The sequence below is a fragment of the Melopsittacus undulatus genome, unplaced genomic scaffold, assembly GCF_012275295.1.
Source record: "Melopsittacus undulatus isolate bMelUnd1 unplaced genomic scaffold, bMelUnd1.mat.Z mat_scaffold_440_arrow_ctg1, whole genome shotgun sequence".
NCBI classification, from domain to species: domain Eukaryota; kingdom Metazoa; phylum Chordata; class Aves; order Psittaciformes; family Psittaculidae; genus Melopsittacus; species Melopsittacus undulatus.
Window position 1 is genome coordinate 26,392 of NW_022994326.1, and position 23,609 is coordinate 50,000.

Consider the following 23,609-nt stretch of genomic DNA (forward strand, 5'->3'; position numbering starts at 1 on the left):
TATGTTTGTTTTCCAAGTGCCATGAAGTGCTGCCCCAGAAGTACCACTGCAAGGCAAAGTATGTGGGGCTGGTGTGCCCTTTCTCTGCTATATGTGTGATTGGAGTTGGAAATGGCTTTTAATTGCAATGTTTCATATCGAGCTTGTGGGGGTAGTCTTGCTGAGGCTGACACAACTCCCAGTTTGACTGAGCTAATTGGAGAGACATGGGAAGATGTACATCGAAAGAGAGTAAGAGGCTTCTGAAACAGGAGGTGGAGAAAGAGAACTCCGTTCAAAATCCATTACCAGGAGCTTCAGCCAGCCTCAAGCAGTCATCTGTAATGCAGCTAAACCAAGGTAAGTGTTGAGCCTTACTACTTTTACTGATAAGACTTTACTTTTTAAAGCAGAGTGCTGAACATGTTTAAGCGTTTCTATGTATATTTGCAAACATAACTTCTATTGATGTGTCCTAAATGCATTTGGAAGCTAGTTTGTGTGCTCTAGTGCTCCTCAGGGTTGCTACAACTACCAGGTGCTAAAAGCCCTTCAGAATAAGACTAAGCAGGAGCTGCAAGGATATTAAAAGCAAACATTCAGATACTAATCAAACTTCCTACATGTCTCAATAACTGAACAAGTACTATTGTGTGTGCACAGCTACGCAATAGTGCACTTTCTGGGTTTGGCTAGGAAAAGATGTCTTAGCATGGTGTTTGCTCTCAGGTAAATTAAAGGCCTGCTAGAGCTGATTGAACCAGTGATGCAGGTGTTGGTCCATCCTATTCAGCCTGGTGAGGTTTCTGTTATAAATTGAGACCACAACGGATCATAATCCAATTAGAATTTTATTAATTATAGCAAGTAGAATATGAGCAAAGACAGCGCTGGACGGCAGGGGAGTCTGCGCTCCGCCTACTGCCGTACTGAGCAGTTCAAAAAGCCCTCCCTTATACATCTTTTACTTCCGTGTTCATGACGTAGTTGAGGTACTCTGCGCATGCTTCAGCTGTTGCTAGGGGGTCGACCTCTGCAACCCGGTGGTCGGTGAGGCCGAAGTAAGAAGTTTTCCTCCTTTGTTCCATAGTTGACCCTTCATTTATGTCCTTATATGGAGTGGTTTGTCTTATTTCTGCCAGTTCCTGGAACATCTTGCAAGCCAGTTTCTGTAACACCTTGTGGTCATCTTATGTTTGCATAAACGGTTTCTGGTTTAATTGGTGTAAGCGATTGTGGTTTAATTGGTGTAAGCGATTGCGGTTATCTTATCTTGCATAAACTGTGTCCGTTAACTGTGTGCATAAGCAATTTCATATCTTTTGTTGTCTAACCTTTATATTGGGTTTAACATATATATACCTAACATATATCTTAATAAACAATACCTTATTCTTTAGTTTTTCACAATCCCCCCTTTTTCTTTTTATCCTATTATTGTTTATTAGATGCTGCTTTCATTCTCAGCACTGCAAATAAACCTTTTTCCACAATCCCAACATTTATCACAACACTCACAGGGTAATACCTCACAATTACAATCAGTGTAGCCCCTACGTGGCATAATATATTCACAACAATCTTCATCCTCATCAATAGATACACTTTTATAATTTGCCCCAGACCTCGTAGTTAAAATAAGCAGTTTAGCTATGTCAAATCGTTCCCTAATAAAGTGTAAAATATAGCATAACATACAAGGCCCAAATATAAGTGCCAAAATCAACATGATAAGCGGTCCTGCTAAAGTGGACAACAAAGTGGTTAGTCAAGGTGAAACATTAAACCAGTTTTCATACCATGACCTGCCCACCTCACGATCTTTTTTACGTTGATCTAACCTTTTCCGGAGTTCAGACATGGTGTCCTGGACTACTCCAGTATGGTCAGCCAAAGAACAGCATTCTTCATTGAGAGCTACACATAACCCTAAACAGCAATCACTAAGATTAAATTTCCCACAGACCACTCCTTCTTGAGCCAACAGGTCATCTAAAACCACACGATTCTGATATATTGCAGTTTTCATTTTAGTATTTTGCTTTGCAATTAATCCTAATGCATTTTCTGTTTTATTTACTACTATTTGTACCACAGCTTGTGACCTTATAATTCTACTCAACATCCATATAGGAGTTCTGTATCCCCAGGATGCATCTTCGGCCCAAGTTGCCAAATCATAATAGATTATTCATTCAGGTGGCCACTCATTGTCTTTCCATTTTGTAACTCTCTTTTATATTGTTTTCTCCTCAATAAGAAGAAATTAGGTCTGATCATTCCTAATATACATGAACCTGTCCAATTTTGGGGCAAAAATGCAAAAGTTATTTTACCACAGATTCAATAATATCCATTTGGAGTAGGCCAACTGTTTGGTATGTTAGTTCCATTAGTCCAGTTACTGAATTGGTGATTTATTTCTATGGGATTTCCCCATCTTCCCCAGTCTTTCTTTGCTCTCTTCCACATATAACCCCCTTCACAAAGTAAATTTCCTATTGGTTTTACACCATTTTCTAAATTTTGCCAACAACTTTTTCCGATTATACCCATTTGCAAGATCCATTGTTGTCTCCCTTTGTTTCCTTTTCGATTTTTCCAGATTGTAGGGTCGCTTATATTACTCTCCATTGCCTCCCAGGCCCATCTCTTTCCCTGGTTAGTTCCCCTACAAACATAGCAGTTAGTTACATTCAATGCTTTAGATATATTTTCAGCAAGATTTACAAGGAGATTTTTAGCAACTGTGAGAATTTCATATTGGACTCCAGTTTTTTTGATCTTAATACTAATAATCACAGCTGGGTCTTCCCCAGTTCCATATATTTTAAGTCCAATTTTAGTTACTTGGTTCTGTTTCCATTTTTTTTTTTTTTTTTTCAAATCTATGAGAGTTAAATTTATTGGATTGCAGGCACGGGTTGTACAGTTATTGTTTGTTTGCATTCTTGCTATTGAAGCTTGTAAAGTCTTACATTGATAATCACATCCCTAGCCTGCAGTATCGCAGCATACACAAGACCATCCTTTTCTTCCACAGAGGTGTGATGACTGATACCTAGCTGTTTGATTAGGTACATAATCAGGATTTATATGACATTGGTATCCACCCGGGCAAATATATTTTGGTTGGCTACTGTAGTACTGCCTCCATTCTAGACTTCCACAATTAGTATCTAAATCCTCATCTATAATATCATATGCATAAAAAATCATTGGCAGTGAGGTACTCAAATTGGTTATAACTTCACTTGTTCCAATTAATTTCCCTTCTTCTGAATTTGTTCTCATTTCTACCCCAATACAAGGTTGGAAGTTCCTTTGGATCATAACACACAGTTTTGCTTGTTTTTCCTGACACAATTCATACTGGGTTTGATTATATATGCAACTGCCTATCTTTGTTCCTTTGCATTCATAAACAGTGTGATATACCAAGGTTTTAGAGGTTATTCTCCTTCATCTAGTTGTGGTAATACATTCAACTATAGTTGTTGTGAATGTTTTTAAAAGCCACGGCATCTTCCCATATGGTTCCTATCAGAACCGACACCAAAAGAGGTCCGGTCAGGATCATAGTGCTCAGCGGTCACAGCCCCAGGGGTTGCAGCCCTCGGCAGACCTTTTCAGCTGCAGCACCGACTCCCTCCGGTCTTGCCCTCTCTGGTAGGTTAAAGGTATATTCCCCGTCGGCTACTATGACAGTAGTATTTGACCCACAACAACTGTTCCAACGAGGTGGTAATTTCACAATGAATGCAAAAAGAACTGTAATTGATTTCTCAAAAATTGTTCATGGTCTCTCCTATGAGTAATAATATACTTCAAATAATTGGAACACTTGGCTCTAATATACAAATTGCAGTGTTTGCATATAGGAGGACATGGACTAATACTGGCCCTTATCCTATGGTTTCTTAAAATAATTTCAACTATATCTTCAGTTCCCATATCAGATTTACAGGAGTCAATATGAATTCTCTCAGTTACTTATCCAAGTCCTCTAGAGGGTCAGCTTGGCGTCTCTGGGTTCAGTCACAACTTTCCATTCCTTTATGGGTCCTTTTACTCGAGACGCATGTGTCCACCTTTTTTCAGCAGCTCTTATCGCTGTTTCTGTAGTTAAAAGAACAAGAAATGTTCCCTCCCAACGAGGGGATAAACTCTCTTCTTTTCAGCTTTTATGTAATTCTAGTTCTAATTCATTCACTGCAGCAGCCCCATGGCACTCCCCTCCAGGGCAGTCTCACTTCCAGGGTCCAGATTCCCCATAGCACACACACAGATCCGGTTCCACAGAAAAGCCTACTCCCCCACCTCTGTTCAACATTCCTTCTCCACCAGTTTTAAAGCAACCGCTTTCTTTTTATCCACTTTCCATGTTTCCTCCTTTACTCCCAGTCCACATTTATCCAACAACCCTTCAGTCCCATCTATCAACATGTCTGTTTCCATTTGTTTGCCTATCCCGGCACCCATCCCATGCTCAAACACAGGAGCTGCTCGAGCTTCCTCCTTTTAACATCTTAACTTCTTAACATCTTTCCCCAGTATCACAATCTGAACAACATCTCTTTAGCTTTTAGTTTTTCCTGTCCTTTTCCAAATCCAAAATTAAGGGATCAGGAAGAGGTATATTAATTTTGCACTCTGTCATATCTGCATACATTACTTCATTCCATTTTCCTTATCACCTAAAAAAACAACATTAATTATAACAATGTATAATAATTCAAAGTTCCATTTTAGGTAATTTTTCCTGATCTTCTAAAGTGTATGAATGTCAGCATTGGTTATAATATTTTACCAACGTTTTCTTGTTTACAGAGGCCCCAGAAGACCCTCTCAGTTCTTTCCAATGTGCCAAAATGTAACCCAATGGGCTTTTCTTCAGAATTTCCTTGTCTTGACCGGCTCCCATTTCAGCCAATCTTTTACAAATCTCTATAGCTTCTCTTTCCCAGTACTCTGCAAATGCACTTATGAAAATGAGAGCACCTACACATAAGTTGTATGATATTCTTAAGGGGGTCAGTACAATAATATCTCTGGGTTCTGAAGATCAGCTCCCCTGTTGTTAGATCATAGTTTCGGTTACAGCAAAATCTCCTTTACAATCATGCCTCTTCAAATTTTCTTTGATACCTTTTTTTTTTTTTTTTTTTTTTTTTTACAAACCCTTTCCCAATTTTTCTTTTTAACCTCCCAGAACTTTTGTGGCTTTTTCCACAAAATAATCATTTTATTTCTGTTCTCAGAGAATTACCGATTGGGTATCTATAATTTAATGGCTGTACACACACAAGAAGATGCACAGGACAGAAAAAAAGCAGCGAGAGGGGCAGCCGGACACTCCCCCTCCGCCCTTTTCTAAGCTGCTCACAGACAGGACACACACAGGGTTACACAGACAGGACAGCGGGAGGGCAGCCAGGCCCCCGCTCACAGACAGGACACACAGGTCCAAAAAAATATAGACGCTTCGTCCGTCTCCGGCCGCTCTCCTCGCGGAGACACGGAACCGCGGATTGGGACTCCACACTCGCTTTGTAGCTATGCTACGTCTCAGTCACACAGAAACACAAAGTTACACATGGGATCCCTCACTCACACTATGGTTCCGCTTACTCTCCTCACGGTTCTCAGAATCTGAGATACAGCAGAAACCTGGTGGGTTCGCTTACCCTTCACCTGCCCCCCTAGCAGGTCCGTCCTGGCTCCCAAAACTTGGGATATAGCGAAATCCTGGGCTCACCCGATCCGCCTATACATATGTATTATCTATCCCCGCTTCGTATTATAATGAGCCAGAAGGTCCTTTGCACTTGCGCAGTGCCCCTTCTGATCATGGACAGGGGTTTCAGGATGAAGTAAATGAGTCTCCCTCTTTTTAACCTTTACACCTTTTAATCTCCAGACATGGACTTAGGGTTAGTCGGCGCCCAGTCTGCTTCTCCTGCCGCTTATTAATAGGACCAAACACCTGTGTTTTTGTCATGGTCTTAAGGCTTGATCGCCCAGTCTGCCTCTCCCTGGCTTATCAGCAGGACCTTTCATCTGCTTTTGTCAATAGAATTAGCATCTGCTTCTTCCCCTCCAGCAGTAATCAATGCCTTGGCAAGATGGCAATGGCAGGTATTTAGGACAGACAATACTTTTGTTTAAGCATAGGAATTCCTTTAACTCCCTTATACAATTTCTCTGTATTACCTCCCTGTACATTGGTTACCCGTGTATCAGTTTCCCCTTTTTCTATAAAGTGAGTAAATTCTTTTACTCTATTATTTATGACAGACCTATCCATGTTACCTGGAGAAGGCCTTGGTTAAGTATATCTCTGAACCATCCAGTAACTCCTTATCCAATCCACTTCCAACAATTTTAAGCTTTTGCATATTCTCCTGCAGTTTTCCCAGCTTAGTATGGATTGATTCAGAATGGTCAGATTACTTTCATGCAGCACATACGTTTGAAATCCTCAAAACCTTTTCTGCAAGACACCCACTGTATCTTGCAGGATTCAGACCATCAGATGTCTGCTGCCTAAAAACCAAAACTTTTTCTACGAGACACCCACTGTGTCTTGCAGGATCCTAACTACAAGATGCCCACTGCCTCCTGTGATTGTAAACCATAGGACGCCCGCTGCCTCTTGTGCATAAAACCTTTTTGTACAAGACACCCACTGTGTCTTGCGGACCCAAATATCGGGTCAGTTTTTTTTTGGTTTTTTTTTTTTTTTCTTTTGCCCATACTTTCATACAGTAATGGACCATTTTTTCCTTACTCTTTTTGCCTTCCTGGGACGGCTGAATGTCCCAGTACTTTATCATTAACCCCAGGGGACCGTCCGGTGGTGCATCCGGTGAGCTGCTCCCTGCTTTATTCTTAGGATCTCTCCTTGGATCCTTTTCTGGGTTATAATTACGACTCTTACTCTGACCCATTGTCTTACTCCGGGGACCTCTGCCTGGGCCCCCGGGACTGGGACCTCTACTGGGACCCGTCTTCCCTCCCCATATCTTAGTACAATATTCTATCATTTTTTTTTTTTGCTTATCTTTCCCTAGGGTTTCAGGGAAATCTCTCCAATTATCTAAGGGGTATTCATGTGAGTCGAAGGCTTGCTGCCCTTCGCCCCCCATCTTCTGGAATATCCACAAATATACACTCACTCGCTCCCCTTGTTTCTGGCCCAGTCCCTCGCGGGAGATGGAAAACGCAGTACTTAAAGGTCCACACTCGCTTGGTTCAGTATATCGAACCTCTCATTCGTTATATTCCAGGAAACCCAATCCCGCCCGAACGGCAAACCTGCGAACAATTTCGCCGCGAACAATTCCGCTCTGCGAATTTCGCAATATACTTACGCGTCCTGAGTCTTCGTCCGGACTCCCGTGCACAGAATTTTTATGGGATTTTACCGGTTTTTCCTTTGCTCATTATTCTAGAATTTAGGTTCGTCGGTAAGGTTGAGGTAGGCTGTTGGTCGCGGGGCCGCGAAATGTCGCGGGGCGCCTTCCCGGAGGACCAAAGCTCACCGTTCCTTATCCGAGTCATGGCACCAGAAATTGTTATAAATTGAGACCACAACGGATCATAATCCAATTAGAATTTTATTAATTATAGCAAGTAGAATATGAGCAAAGACAGCGCTGGACGGCAGGGGAGTCTGCGCTCCGCCTACTGCAGTATTGAGCAGTTCAAAAAGCCCTCCCATATACATCTTTTACTTCCGTGTTCATGACGTAGTTGAGGTACTCTGCGCATGCTTCAGCTATTGCTAGGGGGTCGACCTCTGCAACCCGGTGGTCGGTGAGGCCGAAGTAAGAAGTTTTCCTCCTTTGTTCCATAGTTGACCCTTCATTTATGTCCTTATATGGAGTTGTTTGTCTTATTTCTGCCAGTTCCTGGAACATCTTGCAAGCCAGTTTCTGTAACACCTTGTGGTCATCTTATGTTTGCATAAACGGTTTCTGGTTTAATTGGTGTAAGCGATTGTGGTTTAATTGGTGTAAGCGATTGCGGTTATCTTATCTTGCATAAACTGTGTCCGTTAACTGTGTGCATAAGCAATTTCATATCTTTTATTGTCTAACCTTTATATTGGGTTTAACATATATATACCTAACATATATCTTAATAAACAATACCTTATTCTTTAGTTTTTCACATTTCTGTTACTTTGCTTCAGGGCAGTGAGTGAATCATTTTGTCTGGGAGGCTGCAGCTGTGTCTAACCCTGTTTCTATGCTGGCTGGGGAAGGAATGGCTTATGGAAAGGAAGTATACCTGTGTGGTGGTAATGATTACATTGCTGAAGAGATGTTTAAGGCTATACAGCAGTGGTGCTAGATTTAATGCATTGAGACCCCTTGTTATATGTATATGATGTAGTTAAAAAGTATGTCTTGTGATTATTTGTATATGTACAGTTGTATAAAGTTAGTCCTTGTTACAATAGCCTATTTTGTGCTTCTGCATTGGCTCTAGATAACTTGGACCTTCTATCGAATTGATTTTGGCCCAGGTTCACAGGGTTAGTCATAAAACTGAGTTCTTCATAGGACTGGGGCTCCTGAGGTATTTTTGAGTCTTTGTGCCCTCTAAGTGAGCATAACCTGCACACAGCATGGTATTCTCAGCTTCTAGAAACAAGTGCTAGAGGATTAGCCTATTAAGTTATGGGGAGAGAGAGGAAAACAGTACCAAATACTAGCTCTTGTTACATTTGGTTCTAACTGTGCATGTCATTAGAAATTAGAAATAACAAAAAGCTTTTTTTTTTTTTTTTTTTACCCTGCCAAGATGGTCAGAAGCAGAGAGCAATTTTCTTGGATTTAGTACTTGTCAGACTTTTACCCAATTCAGTATTTGATCCTTTCTTAACCCATGGAGGGGAGCTGAGCAGTTTTGTTGGCATTCAGCTTCTGAGCTGCTCTTTTCTTCATCAGGAGAAAACCTTTCAATCACTCACAGACTAATAGAAAATAAACACAGGGTTTAATTTTTATACTTAACTGCTCCACATCTCACTTGAAAAGTTCATGATCATGTTTTAAGAGACTTGCTCATCTCTGGGGGGTGGGCATTTTCCTCCCTGCATGGAGAAGTTCCCTTAGGGTGAAAAGAGGGGAAATTTTAATGGGTTACAGAATGATCTTTCTAAATTCTTGATTACTTTCAATTTTGGGTATGTAATATCTACTGGAGTTCTTAATCAATTGGTGTTTCTAGGTCTTTATTGAAGCTAGAGAGCTGAGTTAGTTTTTTTGTGCGATGTCATGCTAACTGTTGGGTGATGGCTTTTCATAGACATGTTTGAGTCAGCTGTCTGCATAGTGGCTGCCTAGTTTCTCCCATAGGGCAATGCAATGAAGTGTAGTATGTTCTAGAAAGCCTACATGTAGGATGTATGGATTTTGATGGCTGCTGCAGGAGAAGAGTATTTGTTGTTATTGTGGAAATTTGTTGCTGGGTTTTATACTTGCTTGAGTTTGGTGTGTTTTCATCTGGAAAAAGCAGGTTGTATGCTTGGAACAAGAATTTAGCAAAGCTGGAGAGACAGAAGTGCAAATACTAAATGAAAAAAGCAGAACCTGATGGGTGGTACCTGTTAAATAATGTTCTGTACTGGTGCCAATCAGGGCAGTGTAATGATCAAGGCTTCTATGCATGAGCTTCCTAGGATGTAACATGCTCTATCTGTGCTCTCCTGGCAATATGCTCTACTTTGCTCTTAAAGTCTTCAATTTTTACATGAGTACTTTTTTGACTTTTTTTACCCCATTGAAGTGGATGATTAAATAAAAGCTGTTGTCACTTATCACCAGTCTTAACCTCTCAACACCCTTGTGGTAATAGCACTACTATAAGACTTAATCCTCTTGTTTCATGCCAGCTTCGTGTTGGAAAAGTTACTGTCCCAGAGTCTGTACTCAGTTTATACCAGAGCACAGAGCTCTAAGCTACTAGTAGTAGTCACAGAAACTGAAATCATGAACACTTCCCAGTGATGCTTAATCAAATCTGTGTTAAGGAAGCTGTGGTAGAAAAATGAGAGCAAAATTTAACAGTGATGGTTTCTGAGGTGTATGGGTAGGTTTAAGTTTTGGTTACTGTAAAATGAAATACATAAACCCATGTATCTATCAGCCTTTCTATAAGGAGTGTAATTAGATCCTTGCCTAGTTAATTGAAGTACTTGTGTGCCAAAGCTTTGTTGTGAAACTGGGAGAAGGTTCTTCCTGTGTGTCAGGCAGTGGCCTTTAACATGGAACTTGCCATTTTAGTATGGAAATTGGAGGCAGCAATCTTAAATTTGCTTTCAGATGACATTTATGAGCTAAACTCAATCATTTATTTGTGGTAAGCTGACACTGAGAGAACTTGTCTTTAGAGTAGAGTGGATACTTGGGAAACTTTTTTTCCATTAGAATACCTCTATTTATCGGATGGGTTTACATGGGGAACCTGGAAAATTGCTTCAGAAGTACAAATCACTGGAATTATGGTCATTTTGTGCATATCTTCTCACTTGAACATCATATCTATAAGATATTGATTATAATAGGGGACCTGGTTATTTATAAATGTATAGCCACATTTTAAGGGATTTTAAGGTTTATTTCTTTCTTGAAGAAGCAAAGAACTTTTATTTTTGTGTAATTTTGCATGTAGCCTGACCTTGGAAGATCAAAAAAGAAGAGGCTGCATGTCAAGAGAAGAGAGAAGAGGTGGCGTGTGTAACGGCGAGGTGAGGAGCGGCGTCGGGCAGAAGAGGGGGCATGAGAAAGGCACCCTGGGCAAAGGGAATCCCTGTGGGCACAGGGCGAGGTCACGTAAGAGCATGATGGCACCTTTGGGGGGCCCTGAGGAGCGTTGTGTGCTGGGCGACCTCCCTGTAAGCAGGGCTCAGGTCTTTGCTACACTTGGTTTTGGCCTTTGGCCGTCTTGCTCCTTTGGCTGCCCGGAGAGCGTGGCAACCCTGTAAGGAGGGTGAGAGCCAGCGTCTCCGCACCCGAGGGGGAAATAGAGCTCTCTTGGACCCCCAGGCCACCCTGTAAGCAGGGGAGGGCCATTTCCCTGTCCCTCTCCTCTGCCCCAGCAGCTCTCTGCCTGCTGGTGGCCTACCCAGCCTGACCCCCTGTTGTCAGGGCGTGTCACAGCATCTGGCCCTTGGCCTGTTGAAGCTCTCCGGCTTCCATGCAGCCCTGGGCATGGTCTGAGGCTCTCCTCTCTTGCTTGGTGAGTAGGGTGACTCCCCGGACAGTGGCTGCACAGAGACCGTCTCCCTTTTTGGGACGTTTTGGTTTGTGTTTGTCTTGTCCTTGTCTATCAATGTGAGGGAGTGAGTGAGCTTGTCCTTTAGGCACCTGTTAAAATTGCTGCAGCTTAGCTTAAGCCTCCCTGGAAGGAGAGCAGGTCTCTGTGCAGCATCAGGGGCGTCTTCCCTAAGTCCACGAGCGGAGGGATGGTCTGGACTCGCCCCTTCTTTCCAAAGACGGCGCCAAGCCACTTAGTCGTGGTGCAGGCAATGCGACCTGCCTGTAGTCAGGATCTGGGTCTCTGCCTGCATGGCTGCCTGTGCTGCTGGTGGCCTGGCAGCGTGACCCCCTGTTGTCAGGGCGTGTCACAGTATTTTCCCCTTTGTGCCTGGAAGCCGGAGAGCTTCAATACGCCGTCACCATAATGAGAACAAACCAGACCTTGTCAAGCCCCAGTCCCTTCCCTCTGTACCACTGACCGGGAGCTAGTGAGAATGCATGTACAGTTTAGAGTGAGCTACTGCGTGGGGCTGCAGAGTGGTAATGGAAGGGCTAAAGGCATGAAGCAGATTTGGGATTGGAGCACTGTGTTTCCAGCTTTGACATCAGTTTTCTGTTTTACTTCAGTGCAACTATTTTAGTAATTATTTTTTTTCTTATTAGTTCCTGTCCTTCACCTCTTGGGGAGTTTACTTACTGGATGCACTTCCTAGCCTTGTGTTTGACGCAGCAAAAGAAGATGTGGCACTGCGGACGAGCATACTGAGGAAGCTGCTTCTGGTAAGTAGGTGGAAGTAGAGAGAATAACAGTGCATTCAGCTGGAACTTCAGCACTGAGGCAAGCATGTATCTTGCTGATCTGCTTTGAAAGCTCAGGGCAAAGGCACTACCTTGTCCAGCAGCATAATCACTTCTTTTGAAGTCATTGACTCTTCAGAGGTTTGCTCCATCTGAAGCATTGTCTGCTTTTTTGCACTGCCTTTCTTTGGTATCACAGTGTCCTTGGATAGGTTGCTTCCTTATAAATGTAATGGTGTTTGCTTTGGAACAGTCAGACAAGCTTAGCTCCTGTTGGGCCAAGCTCTTGAATCTTTAAAAGTCAGCTAAGCTGTAAATTGTTCTGCGATTTCCTTGCGATAGTCTGGTTGTGCTGCCGGTCAGCACACAGAAAGAACAGGTCCCTTTTTCAGCTACACTAGCAAGTCTTTTAGCACAGCAGGGAGCTGTGGAGCAGGAGAAAATGAACGTCGGGTTTGGTGTGTGAATAGCTCTTGGGGAATGGGTAGAAGAAAGGGTTGTGTTGGGAGTAAATGTTAGGCTCTGCAAAGCTGAGAAATGTCCAGGTTTTTGCTGCGATACTGAACCTCTTTCTCTTTAGGCTAATCTATTTAGCTTGAATTCATGTGGGTAACTCTGTGCATGTTTAGCAGGTGGATGTAGCTGACTCAAGGGGAAAGCTGAGCAACCTTGGATACTGAGCTCTAATTGGTGAGTCTAGAGGTTACTACTGTTTACAAAGCTAATGTTTATAACTTGTTTGTTCTTGTATTTGTAAAATTGCATTTGTGTATTTTGTAATACTGTATTTGTAAAAACACCCTGGGAAACTACAGCCTTGGCAGAGATCATTCTCTGCACGAAAACATGGGAAATTACAGAAGCATAACAAGACAATTGACCTTGCTTATGCCTGCCAAGAATCTTCTTGTCCAGCAACAAGGCTCAGGGTATTGGGATCGCTCACTGCGTGGCCTTGGCTCTGCAAGAATTGCACGAGTGCGGACTTGTAGAAATGCTTTTTGTTGTGTTAATAAAAAAATGGAGAGGGTGAGGGTGGATGAGAGGGACTATTGATTTTGTACTTGTATGGGTTGTTTCTGTACCCCTATGATGTTTTCCTCCCTGACTGTAACTTGTTAGAATAGTTGCCTTAACTGAAAAAGGAGAGGGTGAGGCTGGATGGGAGGGACTATTGATCTTGTATGGTGCCGCGGCCAGGTGGAGGGGAGAAAACACCGATACGATGTAGGTTCACAAAATGCTCCGTTTATTGATTACAAAGCTGCTCTTAATATACTGTCTTACACGCGATCACGCATTACTTGATTGGCTGCTTCACTTTGCCCACGAGGGATACACGCTCCCCTTTACCTCTCCTGATTGGTTTCACGCCTTCGCTTCAGCTTAGCGTTACATCATGCTTCTGCAATTACTGGCATCCTGTTATTGCATTCCTGTTTTGCTGATCTTGACACTTCTTCTTCTTTTAACCTGGGGTCATAAGTTCACTTTCTCACAGCTTGCTGTAGGCCTCTTCAAGTGCCCATGCTCGACCCCCAACATCTCCCCCTCTTTTTTCAAATAAGGCTTTTGTCATCTGCTGCATGCGTTGCACAATACATTGTAACAGACAAGGTCCAAAAAACAAAATTAACAACATAATCATTATTGGTCCGCTAAACATCGTGATTAAACTCCTTAACCAACTACTTATTCCTAACGATTTTAACCAAGAGTCTATAGGATTTGTTTCTACAGTAAGTTCTTTCATATTTTCTTTAAGTTCAAACAAATTCTTGTGAATAGATTCAGAATGATCAGAAAGATTCATACAACACATGCCCAGAAGCATTCTAATGCAAAGGGGATGTGAAGCAGCTGCAGAAGTAAACTGTACAGTGTTAACAGTCAAGGAGTTACACTCCCCCCCCTTTTTTTTTTTTTTTTTGATCAGACAAAAAGCCATTTATTGCAAAGCTTTAACTCCTTATATACTATTGCTTACACACACCTACAGCAATTTGGCATATCATGATTGGATACTTGTCGTGAAGACCCTTAGTGACTAACATATAATTGGTTAAACACAGGTGTGAGAACTTGACCTCGAATGCTTGCCAACAGTCCACAGTTCTCATAACTCAGTGAATTACAGCTTCTTCTTATCTTGCTTGCTTAGGCTTCCTCGGGCCTCCCATGGCCTTGCTGTATCCCTCAGAGATATTCAGAGCTCATGTACCAAATATTCATTTTCCTGTGAGAACACTGTCTCCACATCTCCCCCTTTTTAGTTTTACGAAAAGTTTTTGACAATTTATTGTGTCTGCTCTATCACTGCTTGACTTGTGTAATATAACAACCCACTACTCTAGGTAGCATTATTTCAGTAAGATTAGTCTGATTTGAAGTCACTTGAACCTTTATAACATGTGGCATATCAGTGAATCCTACACACCATGTAACAGGTTGGAATAGTTGGGATTTAACAGATATGCTCAGTATACTTTTCCATTACCCATGGTCACACATAATAGCACAGATATTACAAAGATTTTACGAAGATTTCTACCATTGCTGTTTCTTTATGTGGTTGAGTTCTGCGGCTTGGTATGTTTTGCTGGCAGCCAGTATGGTCCTGTTGATAGCTGTACACAGCTGGGCCTACCCTTTTTCTCCTGGATGGCTCTCTGATAACAGCGGAGGCCATCCCTCACATCAAGGTCTGGCATGACATGTGTCTCCACTGCTCTACGCCTGCTGGGTTGCAGCCAGCAGCGAAGCTAAAGGTTCTTCTTGGTGGCAAACACAGAGGCCAACCCAGTCTTGCCCTTGACTGTGGTAGCAGGCATTTGGTCAATCTCTGTCCTTGCACCTTGTTGTCAATGCAGAGTTTCACCTGCTTAACCCAGTAACAAGTCACTACTACAGCAAAGCACACACAGATTTACATTAGCAGAGTAACTATCACAGAGTGCATCAGCATGTTGAAGATGCTAATGGCAGCGAGGGACTAACCAAAGAAACTTCTTACCAGTGGAGTTCTCCCACCCTCTTAATTTGTTCCATTACTTGCTTTATAACAGTACCATCATCTTAGAATCTTTCTAGCTTTTGCCTTAGTATTTTCTAGCAGCTACTGCAAATTTGCTTTCTTTAACATCTCTTTTACAAGTGACAAATCCATACAATACAACGTATAGTTTCTTATTAGCAACTGGCTAGTAAATACAGGTGGTTTTATACACAAAATCACAACCTCTAATAATAGCTACTTTACAAGCATGCATATTCGAGCTGTTAATTTTCAGTTGCCCTCAAGTGATTTTTTTTTGTTGTTGTTGGTTTTTTTTTTTCAAAGTTGCTCACCCTGCTTTGCACAGCTAAAACCACCGGCCTATCGGCAACTGCGCTTTTGCATTAACCTTTTCTTGCCCGAAAGGTTAAACTGCTACCTGTTAAAACTTTTACATGAACCTGACAACAAAAAATATACAGAACACTGTCTGCCCTCATCACACACACACACAGACACACACACACACATATGGGATCCCGCAAGCACACTCCACACAACTACAATATTTGAAACACAAAATCCAGACAATCATTGTTCCCACTACACAGTCCCACATACAGGACGTGGCACAAGGACCCTGTAAAGACTATCAGGAAACCAGCTCCGAGAAGCATCATCACAGTGCAAGGTGGCAGGCTCAACCTTAGCGGGCGTCCCCACAGAGGCTCTGCCTCCCTCACATCGCATGAGGCTTGGGCTTTTTTACTGACCAAAATGCACACTCGTTCCTACACAGGTGGCCAGCCTATGTTGGAGGAAGTTGCCAGCAATATCTATAAAGGTTTCCAAGGGTAGATAGAAACGTGGACATACTTATATTTACCAACTTCTAGTACATGAGTATCACAGAGAGACTGTATCAAAGGAGTAGTATACGGGGTCCCAACTCCACGGTCTTACACATTCTGCCCGATACCCCTGATAAGAGCATACAAGAGACCATCCCATCTTGGGTGGGAAGCACACACACCATGCGAAACCGTGCAATACATCCACATCCCCCACCCATCTCACTTCTCCCTTTACAGCTACCCATTTATCATGAGGATATGGGGGATATAAATCAGGCTTCTTTTCTGGATGAATAGGCTCCAGGTCAAAAGCACCATCCAGGTCAGCATCGGCATTATCAGGCATCAGAATCTCAGGAGCAGCAACAGCAAACTGATAAACGTGCACAGGCTCCATCTCGGGGTCAATAGGGCTCAGGTCGAAAGGATCGTCTTCATCCCCGTCCTCAGTCTTCGCTGCTGCAGCGGCAACCAGTGGAGGTTCGGGGGGGGGGGGGGGGGGGGGGGGCACGCTGATCTCCATGATCTCATTTTTTTTTTTACTTTAACATCTCTAAAACAGTTCTCCAAATGACTAACAAACTTTTCACAGCATCATTGCCTTTCGTGGCTGCATTCCACAGCTTAACTCCTGCCCCATTCCACAAGGATATCTCAAATCCGGTAGACTCATAAATCTCTGGGTAACGTGTCTTCAACCATTTCAACAGTAACTTTAGGTCTGTCTCTTTAAGGGTTGCTCCCTTCACCTTAGGAAGGAGTGAAAACATCCATAAATCAGAGGCTTCTTCCTTAGTAATTTTCTCCCAAGTCTCGAGATTAAAGCTTCACCGACTCCCACAATTCTTCCCCTATCTTACGCCATTGATCTTTGGAGAATAACTGTCCAGTATTTTCTAACAACCCCCTTCGTTGGCACCAAAATAAAAAGTCCACAAGTTCCTGTCGGGGTATCGAGTACCCTGTTTTCTTCGCTACGCATAGCACTCCTTCTGTCGTAGCCTTTTCTATCGCTGATACAGCGAAACCCATCCCGAAACAGACCGCAGTCTGCCTGACTCACCGGTCAGCCGTGGCCATGTAATTTGACCTCTTTTCCTGCCTCTCTCAGGCAGCCGGGATCTCCACCTTCTCTCGTCCACGGTCTCTCTCTCTCCTGGTATCACGTCGGTGTCACCAAAATGCCGCAGCCAGGTGGAGGGGAGAAAACACCGATATGATGTAGGTTCACAAAATGCTCCGTTTATTGATTACAAGGCTGCTCTTAATATACTGTCTTACACACGATCACGCATTACTTGATTGGCTGCTTCACTTTGCCCACGAGGGATACACGCTCCCCTTTACCTCTCCTGATTGGTTTCACGCCTTCGCTTCAGCTTAGCGTTACATCATGCTTCTGCAATTACTGGCATCCTGTTATTGCATTCCTGTTTTGCTGATCTTGACACTTCTTCTTCTTTTAACCTGGGGTCATAAGTTCACTTTCTCACAGCTTGCTGTAGGCCTGTTCAAGCGCCCATGCTCGACCCCCAACAGTATGGGTTGTTTCTGTACCACTATGATGTTTTTCTCCCAGACTATAACTTGTTGTACTTGTTGTCTGAACTGAAAAAGGAGAGGGTGAGGGTGGATGGGACTGGCCATTGATGTTGTACTTGTATGGGTTGTTTCTGTACCCCTATGATGTTTTCCTCCCTGATTATAACTTGTTATAATTGTTGCCTTAAAAAGGGAGAGGGTGAGTGTGGATGGGATGGACTATTGATCTTGTATGGGTTGATTCTGTACCCCTATAATGTTTCCCTCCCTGACTATAACTTGTTATAATTGTTGCCTTAACTGAAAACGGAGTGGCCGGGGGTGGATGGGAGGGACTATTGATCTTGTATGGGTTGTTTTTGTACCTCTATAATGTTTTTCTCCCAGACTTTAACTTGTTGTACTTATTGTCTGAACTGAAAAGGGAGAGGGAGAGGGTGAGGGTGGATGGGACTGGCCATTGATGTTGTACTTGTATGGGTTGTTTCTGTACCCCTATGATGTTTTCCTGCCTGATTATAACTTGTTATAATTGTTGCCTTAAAGAGGGAGAGGCTGAGTGTGGATGGGATGGACTATTGATCTTGTATAGGTTGTTTCTGTACCCCTATGTTTTCCTCCCTGACTGTAACTTGTTATGATTGTTGTGTTAATTGAAAAAGAGGGTGAGGGTGGATGGGATGGACTATTAATCTTGTATGGATTGTTTCTGTACCACTATGATGTTTTTCTCCCTGAATATAACTTGTTGTAATTGTTGTGTTAATTGAAAAAGGAGAGGGTGAGGGTGGATGGGATGGACTATTGATCTTGTACTTGTATTGGTTGTTCCTGCACCCCTATGATTTTTTCCTCCCTGACTGTAACTTGTTGTAATTGTTGCCTTAACTGAAAAAGCAGAGGGTGAGGGTGGATGGGAGGGACTATTGATCTTGTACTTGTATGGGTTGTTTCTGTACCCCTATGATGTTTTCCTGCCTGATTATAACTTGTTATAATTGTTGCCTTAAAAAGGGAGAGGGTGAGTGTGGATGGGATGGACTATTGATCTTGTGCTTGTATTGGTTGTTTCTGTACCCCTATGATTTTTTCCTCCCTGACTGTAACTTGTTATAATTGTTGTGTTAATTGAAAAAGGAGAGGGTGAGGGTGGATGGGATGGACTATTGATCTTGTACTTGTATTGGTTGTTTCTGTACCCCTATGATTTTTTCCTCCCTGACTGTAACTTGTTGTAATTGTTGTGTTAATTGAAAAAGGAGAGGGTGAGGGTGGATGGGATGGACTATTGATCTTGTATGGGTTGTTTCTGTACCCCTATGATGTTTTCCTCCCTGACTGTAACTTGTTATGATTGTTGTGTTAATTGAAAAAGGAGAGGGTGAGGGTGGATGGGATGGACTATTGATCTTGTATGGGTTGTTTCTGTACCCCTATGATGTTTTCCTCCCTGACTGTAACTTGTTGTAATTGTTGTGTTAATTGAAAAAGGAGAGGGTGAGGGTGGATGGCATGGACTATTGATCTTGTATGGGTTGTTTCTGTACCCCTATGATGTTTTCCTCCCTGACTGTAACTTGTTATAATTGTTGCCTTAACTGAAAAAGGACAGGGTGGGGGTGGATTGGATGGACTATTGATCTTGTATGGGTTGTTTCTGTACCCCTATGATGTTTTCCTCCCTGACTGTAACTTGTTGTAATTGTTGTGTTAATTGAAAAAGGAGAGGGTGAGGGTGGATGGGACTGGCCATTGATGTTGTACTTGTATGGGTTGTTTCTGTACCCCTATGATGTTTTCCTCCCTGATTGTAACTTGTTATAATTGTTGCCTTAAAAAGGGAGAGGGTGAGTGTGGATGGGATGGACTATTGATCTTGTATAGGTTGTTTCTGTACCCCTATGATGTTTTCCTCCCTGACTGTAACTTGTTGTAATTGTTGTGTTAATTGAAAAAGCAGAGGGTGGGGGGGGATGGGAGGGACTATGTATCTTGTACTTGTATGGGTTGTTTCTGTACCCCTATGATGTTTTGGCAGGTAAGTCAATTTTCCAGGTAAGTCAATTTTCCAGGTAAGTCAATGCTAGATGATAGATGGGTACATGATCCATGGTAGATGATAGATGATGACAGTTGGGTACATGATAGATGGCAGATGATAGATGGCAGTTGAGAGATGGCAGATGAGACATGATAGATGACAGCAAGGCAAGGCAAATTAGGCGCTAGGTAGATCCGTTCCGGGTCGCCGCTAGGGCTAGGGTCGTCACTAGGGTTACGGTACACTCTTCCTGACATCATTAGGGTTAGGGTGCACTCTTCCCGACATTAGGGTTAGGGTACCCACTTTCCGACATTAGGGTTAGGGTGCACTCTTCCCGACATTAGGGTTAGGGTGCACTCAATCTGACATTATGGCTGGGGTGCACTCTTCCCGACATTAGGGTTAGGGTGCACTCTTCCCGACATTAGGGTTAGGGTACCCACTTTCCGACATTAGGGTTAGGGTGCACTCTTCCCGACATTAGGGTTAGGGTACCCCCTTTCCGACATTAGGGTTAGGGTGCCCTCTTCCCGACATTAGGGTTAGGGTGCACTCAATCTGACATTATGGCTGGGGTGCACTCTTCCCGACATTAGGGTTAGGGTACCCACTTTCCGACATTAGGGTTAGGGTGCACTCTTCCCGACATTAGGGTTAGGGTACCCCCTTTCCGACATTAGGGTTAGGGTGCCCTCTTCCCGACATTAGGGTTAGGGTGCACTCAATCTGACATTATGGCTGGGGTGCACTCTTCCCGACATTAGGGTTAGGGTACCCACTTTCCGACATTAGGGTTAGGGTGCACTCTTCCCGACATTAGGGTTATGGTACCCACTTTCCGACATTAGGGTTAGGGTGCACTCTTCCCGACATTAGGGTTAGGGTACCCACTTTCCGACATTAGGGTTAGGGTGCACTCTTCTCGACATTAGGGTTAGGGTACCCACTTTCCGACATTACGGTTAGGGTGCACTCTTCCCGACATTAGGGTTAGGGTACCCACTTTCCGACATTAGGGTTAGTGTGCACTCTTCCCGACATTAGGGTTAGGGTACCCACTTTCCGCCATTAGGCTTATTGTCCCCCCTTTCCGACATTAGGGTTAGGGCCCCCCCCCCCCCCCATCTCCGGCATTAGGGCTAGGGTGCCCTCTTCCCGCCATTAGGGTTAGGGTGCCCTCAGTCTGACATTATGGCTGGGGTGCCCCCTGCCCGACATTAGGGTTAGGGTACCCACTTTCCGCCATTAGGCTTATTGTCCCCCCTATCCGACATTAGGGTTAGGGCCCCCCCCCCCCCCATCTCCGGCATTAGGGCTAGGGTGCCCTCTTCCCGCCATTAGGGTTAGGGTGCCCTCAGTCTGACATTATGGCTGGGGTGCCCCCTGCCCGACATTAGGGTTAGGGTACCCACTTTCCGCCATTAGGCTTATTGTCCCCCTTTTCCGACATTAGGGTTAGGGCCCCCCCCCCCCCCCCCATCTCCGGCATTAGGGCTAGGGTGCCCTCTTCCCGACATTAGGGTTAGGGTGCCCTCAGTCTGACATTATGGCTGGGGTGCCCCCTTCCCGACATTAGGGTTAGGGTACCCACTTTCCGCCATTAGGCTTATTGTCCCCATTAGGGTTAGGGTTAGGGTTAGGGTTAGGGTTAGGGTTAGGGTTAGGGTTAGGGTTAGGGTTAGGGTTAGGGTTAGGGTTAGGGTTAGGGTTAGGGTTAGGGTTAGGGTTAGGGTTAGGGTTAGGGTTAGGGTTAGGGTTAGGGTTAGGGTTAGGGTTAGGGTTAGGGTTAGGGTTAGGGTTAGGGGTTAGGGTTAGGGTTAGGGTTAGGGTTAGGGTTAGGGTTAGGGTTAGGGTTAGGGTTAGGGTTAGGGTTAGGGTTAGGGTTAGGGTTAGGGTTAGGGTTAGGGTTAGGGTTAGGGTTAGGGTTAGGGTTAGGGTTAGGGTTAGGGTTAGGGTTAGGGTTAGGGTTAGGGTTAGGGTTAGGGTTAGGGTTAGGGTTAGGGTTAGGGTTAGGGTTAGGGTTAGGGTTAGGGTTAGGGTTAGGGTTAGGGTTAGGGTTAGGGTTAGGGTTAGGGTTAGGGTTAGGGTTAGGGTTAGGGTTAGGGTTAGGGTTAGGGTTAGGGTTAGGGTTAGGGTTAGGGTTAGGGTTAGGGTTAGGGTTAGGGTTAGGGTTAGGGTTAGGGTTAGGGTTAGGGTTAGGGTTAGGGTTAGGGTTAGGGTTAGGGTTAGGGTTAGGGTTAGGGTTAGGGTTAGGGTTAGGGTTAGGGTTAGGGTTAGGGTTAGGGTTAGGGTTAGGGTTAGGGTTAGGGTTAGGGTTAGGGTTAGGGTTAGGGTTAGGGTTAGGGTTAGGGTTAGGGTTAGGGTTAGGGTTAGGGTTAGGGTTAGGGTTAGGGTTAGGGTTAGGGTTAGGGTTAGGGTTAGGGTTAGGGTTAGGGTTAGGGTTAGGGTTAGGGTTAGGGTTAGGGTTAGGGTTAGGGTTAGGGTTAGGGTTAGGGTTAGGGTTAGGGTTAGGGTTAGGGTTAGGGTTAGGGTTAGGGTTAGGGTTAGGGTTAGGGTTAGGGTTAGGGTTAGGGTTAGGGTTAGGGTTAGGGTTAGGGTTAGGGTTAGGGTTAGGGTTAGGGTTAGGGTTAGGGTTAGGGTTAGGGTTAGGGTTAGGGTTAGGGTTAGGGTTAGGGTTAGGGTTAGGGTTAGGGTTAGGGTTAGGGTTAGGGTTAGGGTTAGGGTTAGGGTTAGGGTTAGGGTTAGGGTTAGGGTTAGGGTTAGGGTTAGGGTTAGGGTTAGGGTTAGGGTTAGGGTTAGGGTTAGGGTTAGGGTTAGGGTTAGGGTTAGGGTTAGGGTTAGGGTTAGGGTTAGGGTTAGGGTTAGGGTTAGGGTTAGGGTTAGGGTTAGGGTTAGGGTTAGGGTTAGGGTTAGGGTTAGGGTTAGGGTTAGGGTTAGGGTTAGGGTTAGGGTTAGGGTTAGGGTTAGGGTTAGGGTTAGGGTTAGGGTTAGGGTTAGGGTTAGGGTTAGGGTTAGGGTTAGGGTTAGGGTTAGGGTTAGGGTTAGGGTTAGGGTTAGGGTTAGGGTTAGAGTTAGGGTTAGGGTTAGGGTTAGGGTTAGGGTTAGGGTTAGGGTTAGGGTTAGGGTTAGGGTTAGGGTTAGGGTTAGGGTTAGGGTTAGGGTTAGGGTTAGGGTTAGGGTTAGGGTTAGGGTTAGGGTTAGGGTTAGGGTTAGGGTTAGGGTTAGGGTTAGGGTTAGGGTTAGGGTTAGGGTTAGGGTTAGGGTTAGGGTTAGGGTTAGGGTTAGGGTTAGGGTTAGGGTTAGGGTTAGGGTTAGGGTTAGGGTTAGGGTTAGGGTTAGGGTTAGGGTTAGGGTTAGGGTTAGGGTTAGGGTTAGGGTTAGGGTTAGGGTTAGGGTTAGGGTTAGGGTTAGGGTTAGGGTTAGGGTTAGGGTTAGGGTTAGGGTTAGGGTTAGGGTTAGGGTTAGGGTTAGGGTTAGGGTTAGGGTTAGGGTTAGGGTTAGGGTTAGGGTTAGGGTTAGGGTTAGGGTTAGGGTTAGGGTTAGGGTTAGGGTTAGGGTTAGGGTTAGGGTTAGGGTTAGGGTTAGGGTTAGGGTTAGGGTTAGGGTTAGGGTTAGGGTTAGGGTTAGGGTTAGGGTTAGGGTTAGGGTTAGGGTTAGGGTTAGGGTTAGGGTTAGGGTTAGGGTTAGGGTTAGGGTTAGGGTTAGGGTTAGGGTTAGGGTTAGGGTTAGGGTTAGGGTTAGGGTTAGGGTTAGGGTTAGGGTTAGGGTTAGGGTTAGGGTTAGGGTTAGGGTTAGGGTTAGGGTTAGGGTTAGGGTTAGGGTTAGGGTTAGGGTTAGGGTTAGGGTTAGGGTTAGGGTTAGGGTTAGGGTTAGGGTTAGGGTTAGGGTTAGGGTTAGGGTTAGGGTTAGGGTTAGGGTTAGGGTTAGGGTTAGGGTTAGGGTTAGGGTTAGGGTTAGGGTTAGGGTTAGGGTTAGGGTTAGGGTTAGGGTTAGGGTTAGGGTTAGGGTTAGGGTTAGGGTTAGGGTTAGGGTTAGGGTTAGGGTTAGGGTTAGGGTTAGGGTTAGGGTTAGGGTTAGGGTTAGGGTTAGGGTTAGGGTTAGGGTTAGGGTTAGGGTTAGGGTTAGGG

The 23,609-nt window shown here is 44.2% G+C and overlaps 1 protein-coding gene across 5 annotated transcripts; it reads left to right on the forward strand.

The window, feature by feature from the left end:
• The first annotated feature begins 285 nt into the window (after nt 1-285).
• LOC117438528 (ribosomal oxygenase 2-like) lies at nt 286-12,898 on the forward strand. Of its 5 annotated transcripts, none has more exons than XR_004550841.1 (5): nt 286-339; nt 10,663-10,738; nt 11,913-12,029; nt 12,677-12,737; nt 12,863-12,898. XR_004550841.1 is itself a non-coding variant. In XM_034074009.1 (4 exons), the coding sequence occupies exons 1-4, from the start codon at nt 10,256-10,258 to the stop codon at nt 12,725-12,727; spliced, it is 339 nt and encodes a 112-aa protein (XP_033929900.1). In that variant the 5' UTR covers nt 10,151-10,255; the 3' UTR covers nt 12,728-12,839. The 5 variants fall into 5 exon arrangements, 2 of the variants coding, with proteins under 2 accessions (XP_033929900.1, XP_033929901.1); XR_004550842.1 differs by having other exon boundaries at nt 12,680-12,737; nt 12,863-12,888; XR_004550840.1 differs by lacking the exon at nt 12,863-12,898 and having other exon boundaries at nt 12,677-12,839.
• The last annotated feature ends 10,711 nt before the right edge of the window (nt 12,899-23,609 follow it).

What these genes read in the sequence shown, in the direction of transcription:
- LOC117438528 (XM_034074009.1), top strand. Translation starts at nt 10,256, where the DNA reads ATGGAACTTGCCATTTTAGTATGGAAATTGGAGGCAGCAATCTTAAAT. An exon ending in AACTCAATCATTTATTTGTG is followed by an intron (nt 10,351 to 10,662) that starts GTAAGCTGACAC and finishes TTTTGCATGTAG; the next exon opens with CCTGACCTTGGAAGATCAAA. An exon ending in GTGGCGTGTGTAACGGCGAG is followed by an intron (nt 10,739 to 11,912) that starts GTGAGGAGCGGC and finishes TTTTCTTATTAG; the next exon opens with TTCCTGTCCTTCACCTCTTG.